This window comes from Ursus maritimus, unplaced genomic scaffold (assembly GCF_017311325.1).
Source record: "Ursus maritimus isolate PB19 unplaced genomic scaffold, ASM1731132v1 scaffold_2, whole genome shotgun sequence".
Classification (NCBI taxonomy): Eukaryota; Metazoa; Chordata; class Mammalia; order Carnivora; family Ursidae; genus Ursus; species Ursus maritimus.
The window spans coordinates 50,490,470-50,511,569 of NW_024424452.1; the positions used below are offsets into that span (position 1 = coordinate 50,490,470).

The window sequence follows — 21,100 nt, forward strand, 5'->3', positions numbered from 1 at the left end:
TACTGCTCTTAAACGTTGCCCCCTTGCATTTGTTTTTTTGTTCAGTGGTTGTTTTTAGAGATCCTTAACTCCTCACTTAGAGTTAATATGAAAATATAAGTTAATATGAAATATAACGTGAAATATAAGAACAGCATAACTGTAGGTTCCATGTACCTATCCCCAGCCTTTGTGCTATTGTTATATACATATTACATCCTATATATTATAAACCCCCAAATACAATACTATAATTTTCGCTTTATACAGTCATATGTTTTCATGAAATTAAGAGGGAAAAAGAGTACTTTCATCTTAACCACTGAGTTCTTTATTTCAACTATTATTATTTTCACATTCAGTATTGCCAAATGGAAATATGGCTCATATTCATAAGTTCTTATTTCTTTTTTTTTTTAAGATTTTTTATTTATTTATTCGACAGAGATAGAGACAGCCAGCGAGAGAGGGAACACAAGCAGGGGGAGTGGGAGAGGAAGAAGCAGGCTCATAGCGGAGGAGCCTGACGTGGGGCTCGATCCCATAACGCCGGGATCACGCCCTGAGCCGAAGGCAGATGCTTAACCGCTGTGCCACCCAGCTTCATGTGTTCAATATTCTTCATTAGGGCTTTGAAGATATTCATTAAGTTTATTTTACATTCCTATTCTTCCCAGTTCATTAATTCTGCTTCCTCTGGTATATGTTGTTCAGTCCAGGGCCTTTCCCTAGAGGTCTCATTTTTTTTCTTCTGAATTTAAATCCATTGGGCACTCCTAAAGCCCTAGATTTCATGACTTCCAAGTGAGTTGGGAGAAGGAGAATCTCTCCAGGCACTTCAGAATGATGTTGCAATTTCACTATAATCACTACCTATGTAACCACCCTCAAGGAAATGCCTAGAACCTCTACCCCGGCACTTCTCTTTTTCAGAGATAATCTTTCTCTGTGGTAATCACCAAACCCAAAGCATCAGCAGGAATGTTTTGGTGAGGGAGTACTCAGAGGAGGATAGCTAGCCTCCACTTACCATCCTAGGCAAAATCGAGGATCATGTTCTTCTGCCTCTGGGATGCACAATTTTTTTGTTTTTCTATAAGGTCCATGTGGTGGATGTGATTCATCTAAGTAAATACGAAAGAGAGAAAAGAATCCAACTGGAAAGCACTTTCCTGTGACTTAGGTATCTCCAGGTAAACAGAACCAATAGGAGATAGATCCATTGATCAATTGATAGATTATAAGGAATTGGCTCATGCAATTATGGAAGCTAATATGTCCCAAGACCTATAGCCAACAAGATGGGGATCCAGGAGAGCCATATGTCAATCTAGCCCAAGTCTGAAGGCCTGAGAACCAGGAGAGCTAATGGTGGAAGTTTCAGTCCAAAGTGGACAGGCTTGAGACCTGCGGAGCTGTATTTCGGCTCAAGTCTGAGGGCCAAAAAAGACTAATGTCCCAGCTCAGCAGAAAGGCAGAAGGGGTGTGCTCTAATTCAGACTTTTTTGTTCTGTTCAGGTCTTTGTTTGATTGGGGCCCATTCAACTAGGGAGGGCAACCTGCTTTAATCAGTCTACAGATTCAGATATTAATCTCATCCAGACACCCTCACAGACACACTCAGAACAATGTTTGACCAAATGTCTGGACACCCCATGGCCCAGTCCAGTTGACCCCCAAAGGCAATCGTCATGCCCTGTCTGTGACACTTGGCCCCCTTCCCACTGTGCATTCCCGTCTCCCACCGTCACCACAATCCCTAGAGTTTTTCTCTTAGGTTCCAGAATCCAGCAACTCCCTCTCACTTCTCCACGGTTGGGCTCTGGGAGGAAGCCAGCACCTTGTGCTAGTTTACCATCTTCTGTGGAACAGGAAGCTCTCAAAGTGTTTAATTTCCACCTTATTTAGAAAACCCCTGATTGTGGGTCTGCTCTAAGGCATTTCTTTTAAAAAGGTGTGAAAGCCTCAAGAGCAACTTTCTTAACACTTTTCTGATGTTTAAGAAACTTGCTCTTAACCAAGTTTTGTTTGGCTGGGTTTCTGTGCTTTGTTTTTACCGAGTGCTGATCGTTGAAATTCAATATACTAGCCATGTAAGAAATAAGACAGGTCAGGGGCCAAAAGACGTCAGCTATAGGAAGTGGAATTTCTGAATAAGGCAGTAAATGAGATTCGCTGACTGATAAATGTAATACATCTAGCGAGCTTTTAATCCCAGAGGAAGATGATTTTATAGACTCAACCTTATTGACAGTGCCAGATTTCCCTTTCCCCCAAGGAAGCATTTCCTGGCTCTTCATCCAAACCTCCCGTTGGTCCCCCATGCTCCTTTTCCCAGTGGATCTCTCCAAAGCCCCAATTAGAGAACACTTTGCTGCTGGGTGAATGGAGAGGTGCAGAGCTTTGGCCTAAAAAACCTGAAGTCCAAATAAATATGCCAAGTATCAGAGTGCTGTTAAAACCTTGACCTGAACTCTGGTGTGGTCTGTATTTTATGCTGCATTTCAATACGCTTTTAACCAGTCTCTTAGTTCTTGAGGGAGAGGGGAGGACGTGAGATTTCCACTGCCCCATCCCTCCTTCTGTCCTTTGCAGAGCAAGGCTCTGGCCACTCTCATAGAGCGAGATCTCTTAGGTTTGCTCATATTTCTTTTTTTTTCTTTTGTTTTCTTCTTCTTTTTTTTTTTTTTAGAGAGAGAGAGAGAGTGGGGGAGGGGCAGAGGGAGAGGGAGAATCTCCAGCAGTTTCCACGCCTAGCGCAGAGCCCAATGTGGGGCTTGATCTCTCAACCCTGAGATCATGACCTGAGCCAAAATAGAGTCAGGCACTTAGACCAACTGAGCCACCCCCCCCGCTCATATTTCTTTATGTTTTCTGTCCACTAAGTTGCCAGACTCAGGTCAGAAAGAACTCTGGAAATCCTCTCATCACCTCTCATTTAACCCAGGGATGGGGGAGGTGGGAGGGTGGGGGGCATGGGAGGGGAGCAACCGAGGCCAGATGCAGTCAGTAGTATGCTCAAGACCTCACGGTCGCAGCGGTGGGCTGGAGGCCAGGCGACCTGACTCCTAACCAATGGTTTTCCCACTAATACTGATTTTTTTTTTTTTTAAGATTTTATTTATTTATTCGACAGAGATAGAGACAGCCAGTGAGAGAGGGAACACAAACAGGGGGAGTGGGAGAGGAAGAAGCAGGCTCATAGCAGAGGAGCCTGATGTGGGGCTCGATCCCATAACGCCGGGATCACGCCCTGAGCCAAAGGCAGACGCTTAACCGCTGTGCCACCCAGGCACCCCAACCACTAATACTGATTGTTAAAATCTGCCCTTTAAAGCTCTCATCTGTTAAATGGTTAAGTTTCTCATCCTGAATGAATGAATGCCCTTGGCTTTCAGAGATTAAACTTTTATTCTTATTTGTTTCTATGGTTTTGCTTCCTCATTTTGGGGGGTGGGTACAGGGTAGAAATAAAGTGACCTGATTTAAAACAATTTGATTAACCTTTTTTTTTTTTTTTTGGACAAAAGTGTTTCTTAAGCCGAGGTTGAGAGAGAGAGGTAGGGTACAAGGTACTTCCCTTGCTTTCATAGCCCTGAGTGACATAAAATCAGTGGGCTAGCTTCAGCCCAGCTCAAGTCCAAGGTCACACTAGCATTCCTAATTTCAGTGTGTTGCATTTCAGTTCCCTATGTTCCTACATACAACCAGCTCATGGTAGGTGGCAAATATTTATTACACGGATGAAGGCACAGATAAGTATTACAGGTTTTGTAAATAACGGGTAGAATAGGTAAGGACCCAATACTGTGTCCACACACACAGGTAGCAAACCAGCAGCCACAGGTTAAATCTGATCCATAGACTTTTGTCTTTGGCCTGTGTCATGATTTTTAGAAATTGAGCCACTTTTGACTTAAAAATACCAATTCTCTTGAAAGATCGGCAGAATATCTGGCAACGCTGCCCACTTATTCCAGAATGATGCCAACTGGTCAGAGCTAAGTGGAACTTAGATCCCCTTCAATTGAGCGTGAGACCAGAGGTGGTCATGTCCCCACCTGTTATAATGTATGGCCTTGTGCACCTCACCCAGACATCTTGTCTCATTTGTGTTCCAGACCGGGGTCCTGGAGGCATTTAATTCTTGGTCTGGACAGTCTCAGGGGTGGAGATCCATGTGGGGAACAGTAGGGGTAGCTGAGAAAACTAAGGATTTCCGGAGTTCCAAAGGCCTGTAGAAGTGTAGACAGACGGAGGTGGGGACAAGGCGAGCTGGAGAGAGGGCAGCTGGCCTGGACGAGAGGAAACCCTACTTACGTTGGCTCCACCAGGGTCATCTTGGAAGACGAGGAAGGCCTTGCCTCCAGTTTCCATCCTGAGAAAGGAGATCTTCAGTTGATGCTGGCTTTTCAATATGGGGCTTGGAGCTGCTGGATGAAGAGTGCCTCTCTGTTGAGGTTCCCCAAGAGAAACAAGGAATGTTAGGGTTCCGAGTCCTAGGATCCATCCCCGTATTTGAAGAAGCTGAGGTTGAGACAGGGGAAGTGGGTTGTCCAAAGTCACATGGCAAGGTCAAGAGCCAAGACTGAAACCAGCTTTTCTATTTCGCTTATTACCACACCAGAGAAATAAAGAAAGAGGGAAGGAGAGGGAAGAGGCACGTATGGGGGGACATGAAACAAGTGCTCTGCTTCTAGGATAATTGACTTTGAATTCAGATTTTTTTCTTTTCTTTTAAGAAAGAACTGTACTGGGGCGCCTGGGTGGCACAGCGGTTAAGCGTATGCCTTCAGCTCAGGGCGTGATCCCGGCGTTATGGGATCGAGCCCCACATCAGGCTCCTCCGCTGTGAGCCTGCTTCTTCCTCTCCCACTCCCCCTGCTTGTGTTCCCTCTCTCGCTGGCTGTCTCTATCTCTGTCGAATAAATAAATAAAATCTTTAAAAAAAAGAAAAGAAAGAACTGTGCTTCTAGAATCTTACTTCAATGGCTGGTGGGGAAAAAAAGCCCTTCAAGTCCCCAAGGAATGTTAGAAAAAACTCCATTAAACTCTAGTCTTCAAATGTCTGAGTCATAATAACTATAATAAACTCTGGGAGTGTGTGTTTTCTTCGGGTTTCTCTTTTGGTCAGTTATGTAAGGGGCAGGGACGGGGCAGCAAAGAGGAATAGGCAAGTTTTACGCCTATAATATGAAAATGTACAAATTGGGATGGTTTTCGTAACTAAGCATAGCCTCTCTGTGTCTAGTCAAGGAACGACGTTTGCCGAGTTGCAGAGTGTTGAGATGAGAGGCTGGGAGGGGCCAGGGATCAGCAGACTATATATGGCATTGAGCCCCTTCTCATGGAGGAGTATGTACGTCTATAAGTTCTCTTTGCTGGGAAGGCTCTACCCACTTCTGACCCTCATCACCACTACACCCTTCACTAGGCCGAGGCCATTATTCTTCAGGGCTCAACTGAAACATTCCCTTGGCACCCCGCCCTTCCCCTTTGGAGCACTCATCACACTTGCAATTAATTATTTGTGTCATTAGTTGTGTAACGCCAGGCGCCCCTACTGCACGGTAAGCTCCATTAATGACTGTAGGTGCGTGTCTGTTTTGCTCATGATGAAGGGTGCCTCGCCCATACTAGGTGCTCTGTAATATTTAGTGAATAGCTTTAAGATCTCTTCCCTGCCTCTAGGACTTCACAGTCCTTATGGAGAACATTCAGAGGATAGCGAAGCAGTACATAGACTTTCAACATGGCGGCTCCTGGCCTCCTCTCCCTCTCAACCCAACCCTGGCACATCCTATCTCCAAACCGAGGAGTGTGCTTGAGGAGGCAGGCCTAGCAGAGGGGAGTCCATTGGCCTGGGCTTAAACAAGCAATGTAGGAAAACTTCTAAAAGTTCTACTGCACTTTACTGCAGTAGAAGTGAGTTCAGAGCAGGGATCCCCTCCCTGGAGTGGAGGTGAGGTGAGCAGGATAGAAATGGCCTGGAGGCGGACTGAGAAAACAGTGATTTGAGATGTGAGTCCAAAGTGCCATCCCAAGGCCAGTTCCACAGAATTACATGACTTGCTTTTCCATTGAACTGTTCCTCTCTTGGGTCACTAGACAGCATGGGCTCTTGGCGAGGGGTAGGGCTTAACTGATTTAATTGGAATCATGATTCTCCCTTAAAGATTCTGTGAAGTAAAAGTTAACCATTTGCAAACTGGAGTTCTTTGAGTTCTGGCCACAACTCACTCTCCACACGCCTCATAGCATGCTGCCCGACAGCCCCTGCCAGAGAGCCAACATTTAGGCACTCCGCAGTTTGCAAAGTGCTTTTCACATACGTGTTATCAGATCCTTACGGATTTGTGAGGTATTATCATCATCATCTGACGTATGCTGTGTCATCATCGTCATACCTATACTACGGATGTCCGAACACAGGTTGGCAAAGCCCTGGTCATACCGTCAGTGGAACCAGAGAGGTGGACAGGCATGGACAGGCTGCTCTCCCAGCCCCTTCCCCTTTCCCTTTTGCCCATCACGTGAGGTCCAAAGCTTTTCCAAGGGAACCAGGTGATGTTGATGTTGGAACCGGAGCATTGCTTTCCAGCAAGCGGGCGGACCTGGACCTTAGCGCTTTAGCGTGGGGCCAATCTGACCACTTCCGGTTGTGCTCCCACAGAAAAGAAATCTCTCCACAGGCCGTCAGCATTGTTATTAAGCTCTCTTGACCTGGCTACCTCATAGTGACCCCAGCATTTGGTCTCTCTGGTGTGGGGGAGTGCTGAGGGGGTCCGGCTGGCTGTGTAGCCGTGTGTCCTTTGCCCTTCATAGGTGAGGACCGGGGTCTGAGCTTGTGGTGGACACCCTGCTGGGGGGGGAGGGGCTCTGGGAAGCCCGTCCAGCCAATGGTGTTGAAGTTCACTGCAGTGGGGCGGGCACAGGGCAAGGAGGGAGGGGCCAGGCCTGGTTTTTCAAAATCAGTTGCCAGGCTGTCGTCCCCAGAAAAGGAGATCCAGGGGAGACCACAGTCCCCACAAAATAAAAGAGTCATAAGGGAGGAAGCAAATGAAGTTGCTTATCTCATTTATTTATTTTCCCTTCCCTGTGTCTGCATATGCTCCTCCAACCCATGTCCCCCGGCCTCTCCCGGCCGCTATCTGGCTAACGAGCTCCCCCATTAGCATTCCCAGCCCCTCTGGTCCCTGTCATCTCTTCTCCAGGCTTCGCTGAGGGTGGAATTTACCAGCACACAGGATTTCCGTAGGTGATAACTGCAGCCAGGGTCTGCTCACCCCAGAGCGGTCCCTCCTGTCCTTGCAAGCGACTCTTTACAGCAGGAGAAGAATTCTTTTTAAAAAGATTTTTTTATTTAAATTTAATTTAATTAACATATACTGTAGTATTCGTTTCAGGGGTAGAATTTAGTGATTCACCAGTTGCACGCAACACTCCGTGCTCATTACATCACGAGCCCTCCTGCATGCCCATCACCCAGTTACCCCAGCCCCCCCACCCACCTCCCCTCCTGCAACCCTCAGGTTGTCTCCTCGAGTTAAGAGTCTCTTATGCTCTGTCTCCCTCTCTGTTTTCATTTTATTTTCTTTTTCCTTCCCTTCCCCTATGTTCATCTGTTTTGTTTCTTAAATTCCACAAATGAGTGAAATCATATGGCATTTGTCTTTCTCTGATTGACTTATTTCGCTTAGCATCATACCCTCTAGTTCCATCCACGTCGTAGCAAATGGCCAGACTTCATTCTTTTGGACGGCCGAGTAAGCCGCGGAGACACTCCAGGCTCCCACAGGGCTGGGACTGTCCTTAGCGAACTCACCTCCACCAACAGCCGAGCCGGCCTCTCGGTAAGCAGCACGTCACTCTTGACACCCTCCTCCCTGGTCTCTGAGCGTGGGGGTGCCCCAGATGGAGAGACAAGAGATAAGGTACGAAAGCGAATTTTCTGAGGTGGGTCACACACGATCTGTCCCCAGACAGATCACTAATCTGGGGAAGGACCTCCCACGGCCCCTCGGCCTGGGCCTCCGTGACCTGCCGGGCCAGTCCGGGCCCCGAAAGGAAGGGGATACAGCGTCCTCTGGTAGGTGTGCTCACGGAACCTGTGCCCGCCCCTCCGCGTTCACTCATTCCAGAACTGCCAGCTTTCCACTCAAAAAAGCATGCACCTCACAGGATGGGTTGGGTTTTTTGGGTTTTTTAAACTTTTTATTGATGTGTAAAGAGCATTCAGAAAAGTACAGAAGTCACAAGCTCAACCGAGTTTCACCAAATGGATACACCAAGATCATCAGCCACCAGGTCGGTACCAGAGTATTGCCCTCAGCCCTTTCGGAGGCCCCAAACCAGCCCCCGCCCCCCCACCTCCTCCCGACCCCGAGCCCCCCAACTGAGCTGTCCTGACTTCCAACACCACCCATCAGTTTGCCTTGTGGGGTTTACTTTGAAGAAGCTGGATGCCAACGATGTGCAGAAAAGATGTTCTTTTTTCTTTTTTTTTTTAAAGATTTTATTTATTTATTTAACAGAGAGAGAGACAGCCAACAAGAGAGGGAACACAAGCAGGGGGAGTGGAGAGGAAGAAGCAGGCTCATAGGGAGGAGCCTGATGTGGGGCTCGATCCCATAAGGCCGGGATCACGTCCTGAGCTGAAGGCAGACGCTTAACTGCTGTGCCACCCAGGCGCCCCAGATTTTATTTTTTCTTAATCAGCAGTATCTGGGAGGTGGAGGGGCTTGTCGAACCTGATGTGGGTGTCCTATTTTATTTCCAGCGCTCGAGATTCCTGACTCCTTAACACCACGTAAACGGGGAGGAATTTTAGGGAAAGAGCAATCTTCGTGAGCAACCTGGCGGCAGGCAGAAGGCCACGCGGGGAGGACGGTGGGATGAGAGAAGAGGAAGGCTTTAGAAGAGATGGGGGCCCGGGGAGAAAAGTGTTCCGACCTCTCCCGCCACACTTCCAACTTTTCTCTCTGTTTCTAGAGACACTGTTTTCAGCAAAGGCACACCCCCCTCCTCTTTACTTTAAACACGGAATGAAAACAGAAGTATAACGTGAGCTGCATATGCAATTTTTGAAAAGATTTATTTATTTATTTATTACTTGAGAAAGAGAGAGAGAGCATGAGCCAGGGGAGGGGCAGAGGGAGAGAGAGAGAGAGAATCTCAAGCAGACTCCATGCTGAGCATGGAAACCGATGACGGGCTCCATCTCACAACCCTGAGATCGTGACCTGAGCCAAAATCAAGAATGGGACGCTCAACTGACTGAGCCACCCAGGCGCCCCCGCAATTTTTTTATGGTGGTAAGAGACACATAACATAAAATTTGTCATCAGTGACATGTCGCACATTCACAATATTCTGCCGCTGTCACCACTGTCTACCCAGAACAGTTTCATTCCCCCAAGGGGATACCTTGTACCCATCCAGCAGTCAGTCTCCTTCCTCGAAACAATGTTTAGATGCCACCAAGTAGGTGACAATGCTGTACAGGCCTGACAGCCTCTTCTGTCCTTGTCTGGGGAAAGCTAACCTTCTCTCCTTCAGACAGCATCCACGTAATGTAATTTTAAATTTTCTAGTAGCAGGGAGCCTGGCTGGCTCAGTCAGTAGAGCATTCAACTCTTGATCTCGGGGTTGTGAGTTCAAGCCCCATGTTGGGCATAAAGATGACGTAAAGAAACAAAAATTAATTAATTTATTAATTTTCTAGTAGCCACATTAAAAAGAAGCAGATGAAATTAATTCTAATAATTTACTTAACCCTGTTTATCCAAATTGTTATCATTTCAACACGTAATCATAAGAATGACTGCAGCCATACTTTACAACCTTTCATTTTTACTAAGTCTTTAAGATCTCGTAGGTGTTTCACACGTATCCGCATTTGGACCAGCCACATGTCAATAACCCCTAAATGGCTACCATTTCGGACAGTGCAGCTCTAAATAATTGTAGAACGCTATTAATACCCTAATTCATCTTTGTAAAAGGCAATTATTAAATACACAGTTTTCTGAGGCTATAGTTTTATTTTTAATAGAAATGTATTATCCTAATGATAAAAAATAATATATTGGGAAACGATAGAAAGAAAAAGTGCCCGTAAGTGCCGACAAAAGAAAAACTGTAATCACTTTTTAACACTTCCTCTATTGCCCTCTTTGTGGCTCTTTGCTCGCGATTCTATACACCATCCAGAGGCATTATCACTCCTTTGAGGGGGAAAATGAAGCCAACCTGACCACTGTCCAGAGGCAAACGTGAAGCTTTCCCCAGGGCTGTGATTATCTGTCATTGCCCAGGGCTGGGGGTGACCCCCCAAGGACAGCGGCAGGCTAGTCACGTGACTGTCAACGCTCCTGTTCTTCTGACCAAGCCAGAGGCCACAGAGGCTTAACCTAGAAACTTGGACTTGAATTTCAAAATTCCTCCCCACCTCCAGATTTGTATGGCTTTCTCTCTCCCACACACTTGAACCAAAGTTTGAAAATATGACCTGGGCAATGAGGAGGTTGGTGAACGAATTTGTGTCTAAGAGCCCTTCCAACCCAAACATGCCAGGGTACTCGGACGCCATTCGTCATCCCCACTGGACAGGCACACACGGACACACACACACACATACACACACACACACACACACACACACACACACGGCCTGGGTCACCAGTTCCACCCCAGAGAACAGTCTGCAAAGAAGTAAGAACACCTCTCCTCAACCTCGCTAACTCACTGGGAAAACACAGAGATCTAAACAGAAGCACTTTTATTTAACATCCATGCTCAGAAAGAAGAAAACCGAGCAGAAACCAGTCTCAGGATCCAAGAATGTAAAAACATTTTTTTTTTAGATTCCCAGAAGCTTCATGCCACAATGCCCCAAGTTGGGAAAAAAATGTGCTATTTCATATGTTTATAACAACATCTGATTTAATATTATACAGTTTTGCTTAGTCACAAACCAGAACAAATACTTTCAGATTTATTGCATCCTTCTATTCAGAGACTTAAGTAATCATAGTTAATAATGCAGCCATTCCTCAGCCCGAGGAAAAGCTTTATAATTTGGGGGGACCAAAGATTCCCGAGCGGCAGGTTATTTTCAAGAAGGATTTAAGGTTTTAGAGCTCTCAACGAAGCTTGAAATTCATCTTTTCCAGTTCACGTGGAAAGAGTTTCTTCTGAAGCTTGGCTGGGCAGCAGAAAGAGAGAAAAACCAGTAGGCTCGCAACAACTCCCTGAGCCCTGAGAGAATGTAGCAATTACTCCTCAGCATTCCTAATCCCTACCTTGCCTTTAAATATTTTTTTTAAACCATACCGTCGGCTCCCATACGCTTCGCGCTGTTAACGTTGTATTTGGGACCTCCTTCTTGTTTGTTGATTCATTGAAAGGCACTGATTCATTAAAACAAGAAGCAAATACTTTACAAAACATTCTTTCTCATTTATCCCCCCCCCAACACACACACACGTGCACAATGCTTAAGCCCCAGGCATTGCCCCTTCCTGGAGAATTATTTCAGGATTAGTTAGTGACGTGGCCGTTAACTCAGTCGTTTGGAGGCTCAGGTGGTAGGTTTTGTGCCTTCAGAGCTCCGCGGTCTGTCAGGACCACTGCATCCAGCAGGGGGCACTGTGGTCCCCTGAGGGCTGCCGGGGCCTCTGTGGGTTTGCATCAGTGTAACCCCATCATCCAAAACGTGTGCATCCGTGGTTCACCATGATGTATTTCCAAGTTCCCTTTTTCAAAGAAAGCCAGGATTTGTCCCTCTTTACCCACCACGAAGGAGCATGCCTATATTATTTTTTTTCTTTTTTTTATTCTTTTTTTTATTATATTATGTTAGTCACCATACAGTAAGCATGTCCACGTTAAAACGGAGTGAGGATTGTGAGGACTTGGTCTACACAAAATCAGGGAAGGGTTTAGAGCAGTTGGGTTTTTATAAAAATGAGAATCCCTAACCCCACCTCAGTCCCCCATCGGCAGAGCTGGGTGCCGGATACAGGAATATCCACTCTACTCAAGGTTCCCACGTGAGTCACATACGCACTAGAGCTTACGGACACCGAGCTTAAAGGTCCCTTTGTGAAGTCATAAGCAGATGTTTCAAAACAAGACTGTAGGATTAAACCAGTTTCCAGTTGAAGATACTACCACTCTTTGAGATAACTCTTGCTAACGCATTCTTTAGGAGCACGTGACCCAAAGCCAGAAGCCTCGAGTTCTCATTCTAGCCCATCACCTACAACACAGGCACGTGAGTTAATCTCTTCAAACCTCACCGACGGGGCTTCGGCGATTAGGGGTAAGTGTGATTGTAGCACTGCAGCCTCGTACAAAAAGCTTTCCCATCCATCCGAGCTCACAGGATTGCCAGGTCAACCAGCGTGTGCGGGCAACCGTGCTTTGCAGACTGCATGACATGCGACCGACGTGAAGGCATAATGAGTATGTGGACGTGGTTTTCGATCAAAGAAAAATCCTCTTGTTTTAGATCAAAATAGCTATTTTATTACTGATGAAAGTTAGCTTGGAGGATGTGGTTTAGAAACATAGAAGCGATGGAATTTCTCATGCTGAATCCCAGTGCTGAATTTATCCACCCAGCCTTGGGCAGCACAACACGAAACTGCAGGCTTCTCCCAACAAGGGCAGGGTTTTTCTGCCAAGCTCGCCACTCGGCTCAAAGAGACCTGGGATCCTGCAGCTGGAGGATGAGCAGAGCCCAAGAAGAAAGGTGGAGGAGGAGGGGCAGAGCTCAGTTGCTGCCTCTAAATTTACCAGTCAGGTCTCCCCTGAGGAGAGGAGTGTGAGGAGGCAGAGAGGACCCTAGACTAATTAACATCTCTTCATGTGGGTACATTGGGATATGTGCCATCTTAATCCTGAAGCGGTCTATTGCAGGGAAATTACCATCTCTGCCCCAAAATTCCTCCATTTTTGTTGTTGTTCTTTGGACCCATTGTGTTTACCCGTTATGCCTGTAGTCAGCCAGAAGTGGGACAGTATCTTCGACACCCCTAACACCAGCCACAGTTCCATTAGGGATCTTCCTGGGCAGGAAGTGTGAATTTTTGCCCCAGAAGTTTCTGAGATGGGTCAGTACAGTACATTATGTTCTTCAAGGCCTTTCTGTAGTCAAGATAGAAAATGTAGATTCTCTTCTATTTTCCATCTCAGTCTGTCTCCAGCCTGATCGACCAACATAACCTATTAGAAATTAGGCAGCGAGACCCAATGACACCATAGAGGCGCCCCCACAATAAAAGGTCAACAGTGAGGTGTTCTACATTGGAACTTCACTCCTCTCAAAATATCAAGTTACCAGGGACTCCAAAGCTCAAAATCCCCTTGCAAGTTAAGGTCCAGGGGCACCTGGGTGGCTCAGTTGGTTAAGCGTCCAACTCTTGATTTCCGATCAGGTCATGATTTCGGGGTCATGAGATCGAGCCCCGCCTTGGGCTCTGTGCTCTGTGGAGAATCTGCTTGAGATTCTTTCTCCCCCTCTCCCTCTGCCCCCCTCGCTGCTTGCACTCTCTCTCTCTCTCTCTAAAATAAATAAAATCTTTAAAAACAAAACAAGTAAAGGTCCAAAGAAGTTAAAACAAGAAATTAAAGTCTAAAGTTAAATTATCTCACCCTTGATCAAGGTTAAGTTAAAAGCCATTACATTTCACTTTCTTATTCTCTTTAGTCTCAACAAGAGGAGTTGTTGGTGTTCTGGATGGGGGTAAGGTTATCTCTGGGGCTAGAGTCAGGCTGTTTCCAGAAAAGGGGCTTTGAAGTTTGGATTAAGTCAACTCCAAATCTCCGATGTGCCCCTCTTTTTTTTTCTTTTTTATTACTAGTTTTTAATTGTGGCAAAATACGCATCACTTAAAATTTACTCTCTTAGCCACTTTGAAGTGTACAGTTCAGTGGTAATTTATTTAAGATTTTATTTATTTGTCAGACAGGGGAGGGGGAGAGAGACAGCACAAGCAGGGGGAGCAGCAGGCAGAGGGAGAAGCAGGCTCCCCGCCAAGCCAGAAGCCCAACACGGGGCTCAATCCCAGGACCCTGGGGTCATCAGGGTTTAATTATGGCACCATGTTTGCCATATTCAGGGGAGACAAACTCACCCTGTAAACGGTCTACTCTCTCAGAGAGTGGCATTTGGGACATTACTGCCTTAAACACATTTTCATGGTTCAAACGAAGAACACGATTAAAAAAGGATTCTAAACAAGGATTTATTTTCTGCCTGAGAAGCTTAAAATGTGGACACCAGCAACGGCCAACACTTCCGAGCTGCGGCGTAACGGAGAGGAAGGCAAAGCGTTCCACCCAGCCCGTGCCCGGCATATAGACGGAAAATGTCAGCCGTGCATCTGTGGAAAAGGGGCTCCTCCCACAGGAAGCAAGATGGTGGGGCAGGGGGCACTAACAAAATTAAAACTTCAAGGCACCACGTAAAACAGGAAAATGTGGTTGAGCAACACATTGCTAAGTCTTGAAATCTTTATTTTGTTTCTTTTCAGAAGCACTGTGAGCATGATGAAAAGAATACAGCTTTAAGAACTACGCTTCACCCCACCAGGCATTAACAGAGTCCAGAAACTATGTGAACAATCTTACTTGACATCCCCAAGACGTTTATATCTGTCCAACGAAAAACCAGAGGGGGAAACATGTTAATTTTCTCAGCCTTTTGATAGCACGTATACAAGATCTCTTAGCCCCACAAAAAGCTCCAAATATTCTCTAGAACTTCAACTGCCTTAAAATATAGACTTACATTTATCTTGGCCACATTAACGAGATCTGTTTGACCAATACATTTATATTTATGATGACTAAGGGCAGATTATGGTTGTTAAAATTTGTCCTTGGGACATGAAAACACTCCTCTGTCATTAATACATTTTGTAATATAAACTATGATGTCAGGTCAACGTAAAGGGTAAAAACGTTCCCAAAGTATGCACACATCATTTTTTAAAGCAATTGAGCCTAATGGAATAACAAAGGTCATCATAACAAACCATTACAGCCTTGGTCTTGGCAACTCTGGCCACAGAAGAATCTCCAAGAAACGATCATCATTCCTCCAATGTTATGGCATCCAGACGACAGGGATGGCTCGCAAATGAGTCATACAGGCTCAGATCCTCAGTAGCTATGTGAGCGCTGGACGATCAATTATTCATGTGTTTACAAAGAGCTTTCCCGGTTGATGTTAACCAGAGCTGCTTGCAAAGAGAGCTCTCCAGCTGTCCTCGGCCATCCCGAGCCTCCAACTAACAAGCGGCTTTAATTGCTGGGCAAGTCATCTGGAAGGTGCCCCTCCCCTAAACAGTGTAAACACCATCCCTTTGAAACTTTACTAGGTGTAAAAATATTAATCAGAAATAATTATGACAATAGTTTATTTACAATAGTCCCAGCAAATCCCAAAGAGAGGGAGAGAAGTTAGCCTTGACTTATATCCCACAGGCCTCCACCAGGACTGGAGTCCGGACCACTGAAGGTATAGGTCAGGGATTGGTAGAGGGCCTAGAGCAGGAAATGAAGGGAAAGAATCAGGGGCCGTGGGCCTCAGTAGGGAAGTAGGAGGAAGCGCAGTCTAGAATGCTCTGTGAAGGTAAGGGAGCACGACTGAGGACCACCAAGAGTGAAAAGATTAGGTTGGTCAATAGCCAAACATGAGTGAACTTGACCCACCCATCAAAATCAGCCTTGGAAGAAGTTAGATGAGAAGACACTTCTCAGCCCCTTTTGTTACTACAGCCTGTCCAGGAAGACTAATCATGTGATTAGGGCAACAACTCCTCTTTCGGAGCTAGGCCAAAGAGGATGCGACCAGATGGCCCCACCAGTCCCCTATCAGCTATGTTTTGAGGGAGAACAGGATCAGAGTCAAAGCTGTTGCCTGGGCCTCTTCCTTCAAGACAGTGCAGCCAAAGCAGACAAGGATACCTCAGGTACACTTCTATTATCTCAATTCCAAGTGCGTTTGTTGAATCCTTCAACCAGATTCTTCCCCTTGCTTGAAATTGGGCAACTTCAGACCCTGTCATAACTCACTCATCCATCTCTAAGAAGGTGGTAGAAGCAAACAATGTTCTTGCAGGTGTAAGATCATGGGATCCAGTGAGTATATATGTATGGCTGGGGCAGTAGGACCCCTGGGGTAGTTCTGCTTCAGGTAGAGAGAGGCAACTCTAGTTGCAAGTGGCGAGGGATAGGGAAAGCTAACAGCTGGGAAGATAGGGCCCCGCCCTGGCGCATAAACGCCCCGGAGAACGGATGCGGCATTGTAAGGCCAAGACGAGAGTCTGTGCCACCCCTCAACCCCGATCCACCCTATCCGTCCGTGAATGCAGGTTTGGAAAACGAGTCCAAAGAAAAGGAATGCATCTCCCCAAGCTCCATAATGGGAAAGCTGGTCTAAGACGCTCTCTCTACACCTCCTTTAACCTTTCAAGCCTCAGTCCAGGGACGAGGGGGAAGACAGGAGGAAGCATCCAAGAGACGCCTCCTCATGTGGTTGGGGGCTCTTTTAACTCCCTCAGCCCTCTCATGAGTGCACCACTCTTGCTAATCGTGATTCCCTGCCCCTGGCTGGAGCTCCCTTGAGAGCTCTGGAGGTCAGCACAGGTTTCTCAGGCAGGGTCAGATAGGAGTTTGGAGGAGGGCAGCGTTCAACAGAATTCTTCGATGCAGGTCCCAAGCCTCCAATGAGTTGCTAGGCCTCTGAAGAAACCCTAAAGGGAGGCACGCAGGACTTCCCAGAGTGCAATTCTTTTTTAGAAGCAACCCTCCAGGCCAAGTCCCAGAATTTCATGGACCAAGAAAACCTGGGGAAGTGTCGTGTTAGGACACAGCCCCAACGCCCTGGTTAGACCTACAGTCAAAGCCTGGTGTGAGAGCCGCCCCAGCGCCTTTGAGTGACTCTTGACCTTCTGCTCTCTGCCATCATGGACCGTTCCAATCTGTCACACTACCCGAGTTCTGGAGACACAGGCCAGGAGCTCTGGCTTGCCATCGCTGTTGGTGACAGCCTCATAGATAATTTCCCAAAGTGACAAGCCGGCCTGGCCTCCACCAAATGGGCAGCCCCCAACAAGCACACCTCCTCACCCTGCCCCCACAACCCTAAGGGCAGAAAGACAGGAGGAGGATCTCTCATTGCCAGACAACTGCCTGATTCCCACTAGGCCTACCCTGATTTTTTTCTGCCCTTGTGAGTCTAAGTCGCTGCTCTGTCTCCCGGTTGCAAAGCTCCAACTTTTTCTCTGGAACGGCCATGAAAGTGAGCCTTCGAGCAGTCTGCCCAGTGGAGCCTTTCCCACACTCCTCACTTCTGGATCTCCAGCTCTTGCTTGGTAACTCTCTGCTGTGATTACAGCACAAAGTCGCCACCCAGAATGAAACACAACACCCACCAAGAGTGGATATTTTGGCCTGACCTCGAATGTCCATCACCCACAGCTGTAAGACCTTTCTGAGGGTCTGTGATCGTCTATATTCCCGATCCTATATTTCAAGTGGAATTGTGTGCAAATGTTCGATATCCAAAATAAACGAGACAGCAGCCCGGCCTTTGGCATGAACCAACTCATTAAATATAAAATAAACACAAGTAAATGGCTTTTAAATCTCCCTGACAGAAAGCTTGGCAACTACTCTGAGATTCTAGAGGTCATTGGAACTTCTCTCTCCAGACAGGAATCTTCCTCACACTCCGAGGGGCAGAAGGGGACTGCCGACAAATGATGGTGTCCGGGAACCCCCTCCCCCATTTGAGGATGGCTCTGCACTGCGGACAGTGATAGGGTCTGCAGGAAGGATGGCCTTTGACACAGAATGGGTCACTGGGGAATCGGATGTTACTATTTACAAAGGGTTAGAAATTCAGATCGAAGGCATTCAGCTTGCCACTGATTACAAATCTCTAGAACAGCCACAAACCAACCTGGAGTGTCTCACCAGTGCCTAACTCTTGGCTACCCTTATAGTCCATATTCACCTGGTTTCTTAAATCCTGTGTGAATTCTGTCACGGGCTCCCAAGGTCCCATTAGGAACGTGACTTGCTGAACTCTTATTTTTGCTTCAGCCTCTCTGTAGTTTCAGCATACGGTGGATTTATCGGGGAAGGTGATGGGCCAGATTACCTGATGGATTGTTTTCATTCTCCACTTCACGCCGAGTGTGCAGGACACAAATGGCAAGAATTCGCCAACCAGAAAACATACACGTGTGCACCTGTTCACTTCTAACATTACCTCAGAGCTAGGCTAGATTCCAATGATTACTAACCTCTTGTATAAAACCGACGTGGAAAATGCAGAGCTTTTGGTAAAAAGCATGTTCGCTTGACAGCCCGTCAAAGATGGGTGTTCGCCTGGGGAAGGCGTGTGTGAGCAGGTCCATTTGTAAGAGACCCAGTTCTGGTCAGGCGGCAGGATTATTGGCTTTGCCCATTCACATCAGTCAGCTTCAGAGTCTGATTTCTGTGCCAAGAAGTTAGTAAGATCTGAAACCAGTCAAAGTCGCTTCCATTTACTTACAGTTGGAGAACATTTTTTCATGATTTGGTCAGCTCCTAAGGACAAAATGCCAGTGAAAGAAATGGTTCATCAACTTAGTGTTAAAAGTCATTGGATCGGTAGAAAGATTGGATATTGGTTTTTAATGAACTAGAACATGCTTTCTTTTTCTCCTTTGAAAGTTTTCCAGTGGTTTATTTCAAATCACAAAATCACATTTCTTCTCATCCATGGACTCCAGAACTTTCTCACCCTGAGTTTGAGGAAGCGTACCCACTCACGAGTAAGGAGGCATTCCCTGTCATGAGTTGATGGGAACAGCAAGGATCTCGGAGGGCTTTGTGGCAGCACAGCCACCTTTCTGAGAGCTTTTAGGAAATGAAATACCTACAGCCAAGAAGCAGAGAGCACCTGGAGGGTACCCCCACTTCCTTAAAGAAAAAAAAAAGTTCAAGGATGGAAAATTAAAACCCATCCACCGGTATTTTTTCAATCTTTTCCACAGCATGGGCTGAGCTACCATTCAACACCACTAGGTGGCATCCTCTCCTTTCCTTTCTTTTTGCTCTTCTGCGAATACAGACAGGATACTATCATTTCCCTGATCAACACTGAACAGCCTCTCAGACAACATCAAACTAGGGGTCTTCCCCTCTCTAGTGCTACTGCCCACTCTCGTATGTTGGGAAAACTTTGGGATTCCTAATGAGATGTATTTGATATTTTCAAGTGTCAAGGCGAGGAAGTTTTTGTCTTGCTTTTCACACGTTCCACATCAGAGTCTGACAGCAATGCTGCTCTCATGAGTTGACTTTTACCCGGACGTGTCAGTGGTTCTCCAGACCAGAGACACTGCATGCTATGAAGGATCCATCAAACCCTCATGGATGTTGTCTGAGGAGGAACAGTGCCAAGTCCAAGATGACCTATGGAAAATTAACATCTCAAGTGTTTCCTGAAGGTCAGGCTCTTTATACTTTCTCAAAACTTAGTCTAGGGCCTGAGGAGAAAAATGATGTGACACTCCAGACTTATTTGGAGAGCTGGTTCGTCTCCATAGCATTCTTCCAGAACATTCTTCTCACTTGCCCACTCTTCCTCTTGCTCTTCTCTTCTCTTTCCCTACAGAGTGGTAATAAGATGATGGAGGTTAGCCCTCTGGGTAGGTAAATGGAAAAGAAGGAACACGAATCCCACCGTCACAGTTACACAAGGGGTTTTCAGAATTCTGTCTTGTCATCCAAATGACTTACTGAGTTCCTCTTAAGTTATCAAGACTGTATTTCTTCACCTTGTGCAAAGACACTGGGGAGCACTGAGGCACCAGGAAGTCCAAAAGACAAAAAGCTTGGAAGTCACAGACCTAAAGAAAATGCTGAGGTATCAGTTCCAGAACTGTGTTCCCAGTATTGGCGTTTTTGAGGACATTTTTTCAAAGGTATCTGACATTGCAGGACATGATTCCTACTAGTGGCCCAGCAGGTACACAGGGTCTCCCACTTTGATGGTCCCTGTGCTTTCCAGAACAAAATACTGCCCGAAGAGAGGTGATTTTCCATACGGCTTCTGCTCAGAAGGGTCACACAGACGATAACTGCAATAGGAGAAAGATCACAAGGAGTCATAGCAGAAGCAAGAGTGCAAACAGCCTATGATTCCTTCTCGGCTAAAGTCAACGTCCAACCCCTCCACAGGGCCACCAGGGGGCACCATTCCCACCGAAGTCTAACAGAACAGCGCCTCCCGGAGTTGTGTGGTGAGCAGCCTGCCCCTGGCACACACTACAGAAGAGCCCCCGATGGCCAGACGCCACATCTTTCCTCCATGGAACGTTCCCGTTTGTGGCATTAAACGGTGAGGTTCTTGAGATGTGCAGACATACGTTACCACCTTCCCTTCCCTGGGCATCTAGAACCACCATCCTCCCAGTGCCTCAGGCTTGGAGCCCTGGAGGTCTCCAGGACCCCCTTCCCCTTACCCCCCCCACTTGTCCGTAGTCACCAAGTCCTGAGGTTCTTCCTGCCCCACATCACTGGATTTGCTCGAGGTTTCTCCCACGGCCACCACCTTGCTTCCAGCACGCTCAGACCATTGTGACAACTTCTTAACCAAACTCTTTTCCTCATTCTCCGCTCCCTGGCTCCCAATTCGTTGTTGGTGGGACACTATATTTCTTAATTTTGCTCTGGCCTTAACCATGCCTAGGCTCAGACACTGTCAATGGCTCCCCAGTGCTTGCAGAACAACATTCCAACTCTTCAGTGGGGCGTGCAAGGCTCTCCACCTGGCCCCAGCAGCTTTTTCAAACCTGTCACCCCCTGCCCCTTCCCTGCCCCTGTGTAGCTCTCCACGGGATCCCTCAATGTCCTTTTATCTTGCTTTGCACTTCACTGGCTCCGAGACTCCTGTGGGATGTCCCTCTTCTGATTCCCCATGCGTTAAAATTCTACCTTCCCCTCAAGGCCCAACTCAAATGCCCCACCTGCCAGGAACGAAGCCCAGGAGACCCCTGCCAGGAGTAATTTTCCCATCCTCAGTGTTTCCCTAACTGCCCCTGGAACACTCCCA

General features: G+C 46.8%; 1 protein-coding gene and 1 pseudogene across 1 annotated transcript in view; both read right to left on the reverse strand.

Moving 5' to 3' along the window:
• Nucleotides 1-9,439: 9,439 nt before the first annotated feature.
• On the reverse strand, nt 9,440-9,544 carry LOC121104103 (annotated as a pseudogene).
• Nucleotides 9,545-14,485: 4,941 nt separating this feature from the next.
• The window catches only part of MTARC1 (mitochondrial amidoxime reducing component 1), a 29,504-nt gene continuing 22,889 nt past the window's right edge, over nt 14,486-21,100 (reverse strand). The window contains exon 7 of the mRNA XM_040636004.1: nt 14,486-20,126. Coding sequence (XP_040491938.1) covers nt 20,000-20,126 — 127 coding nt within the window. The 3' untranslated portion in view covers nt 14,486-19,999. The remainder of the gene's footprint in view (nt 20,127-21,100) is intronic.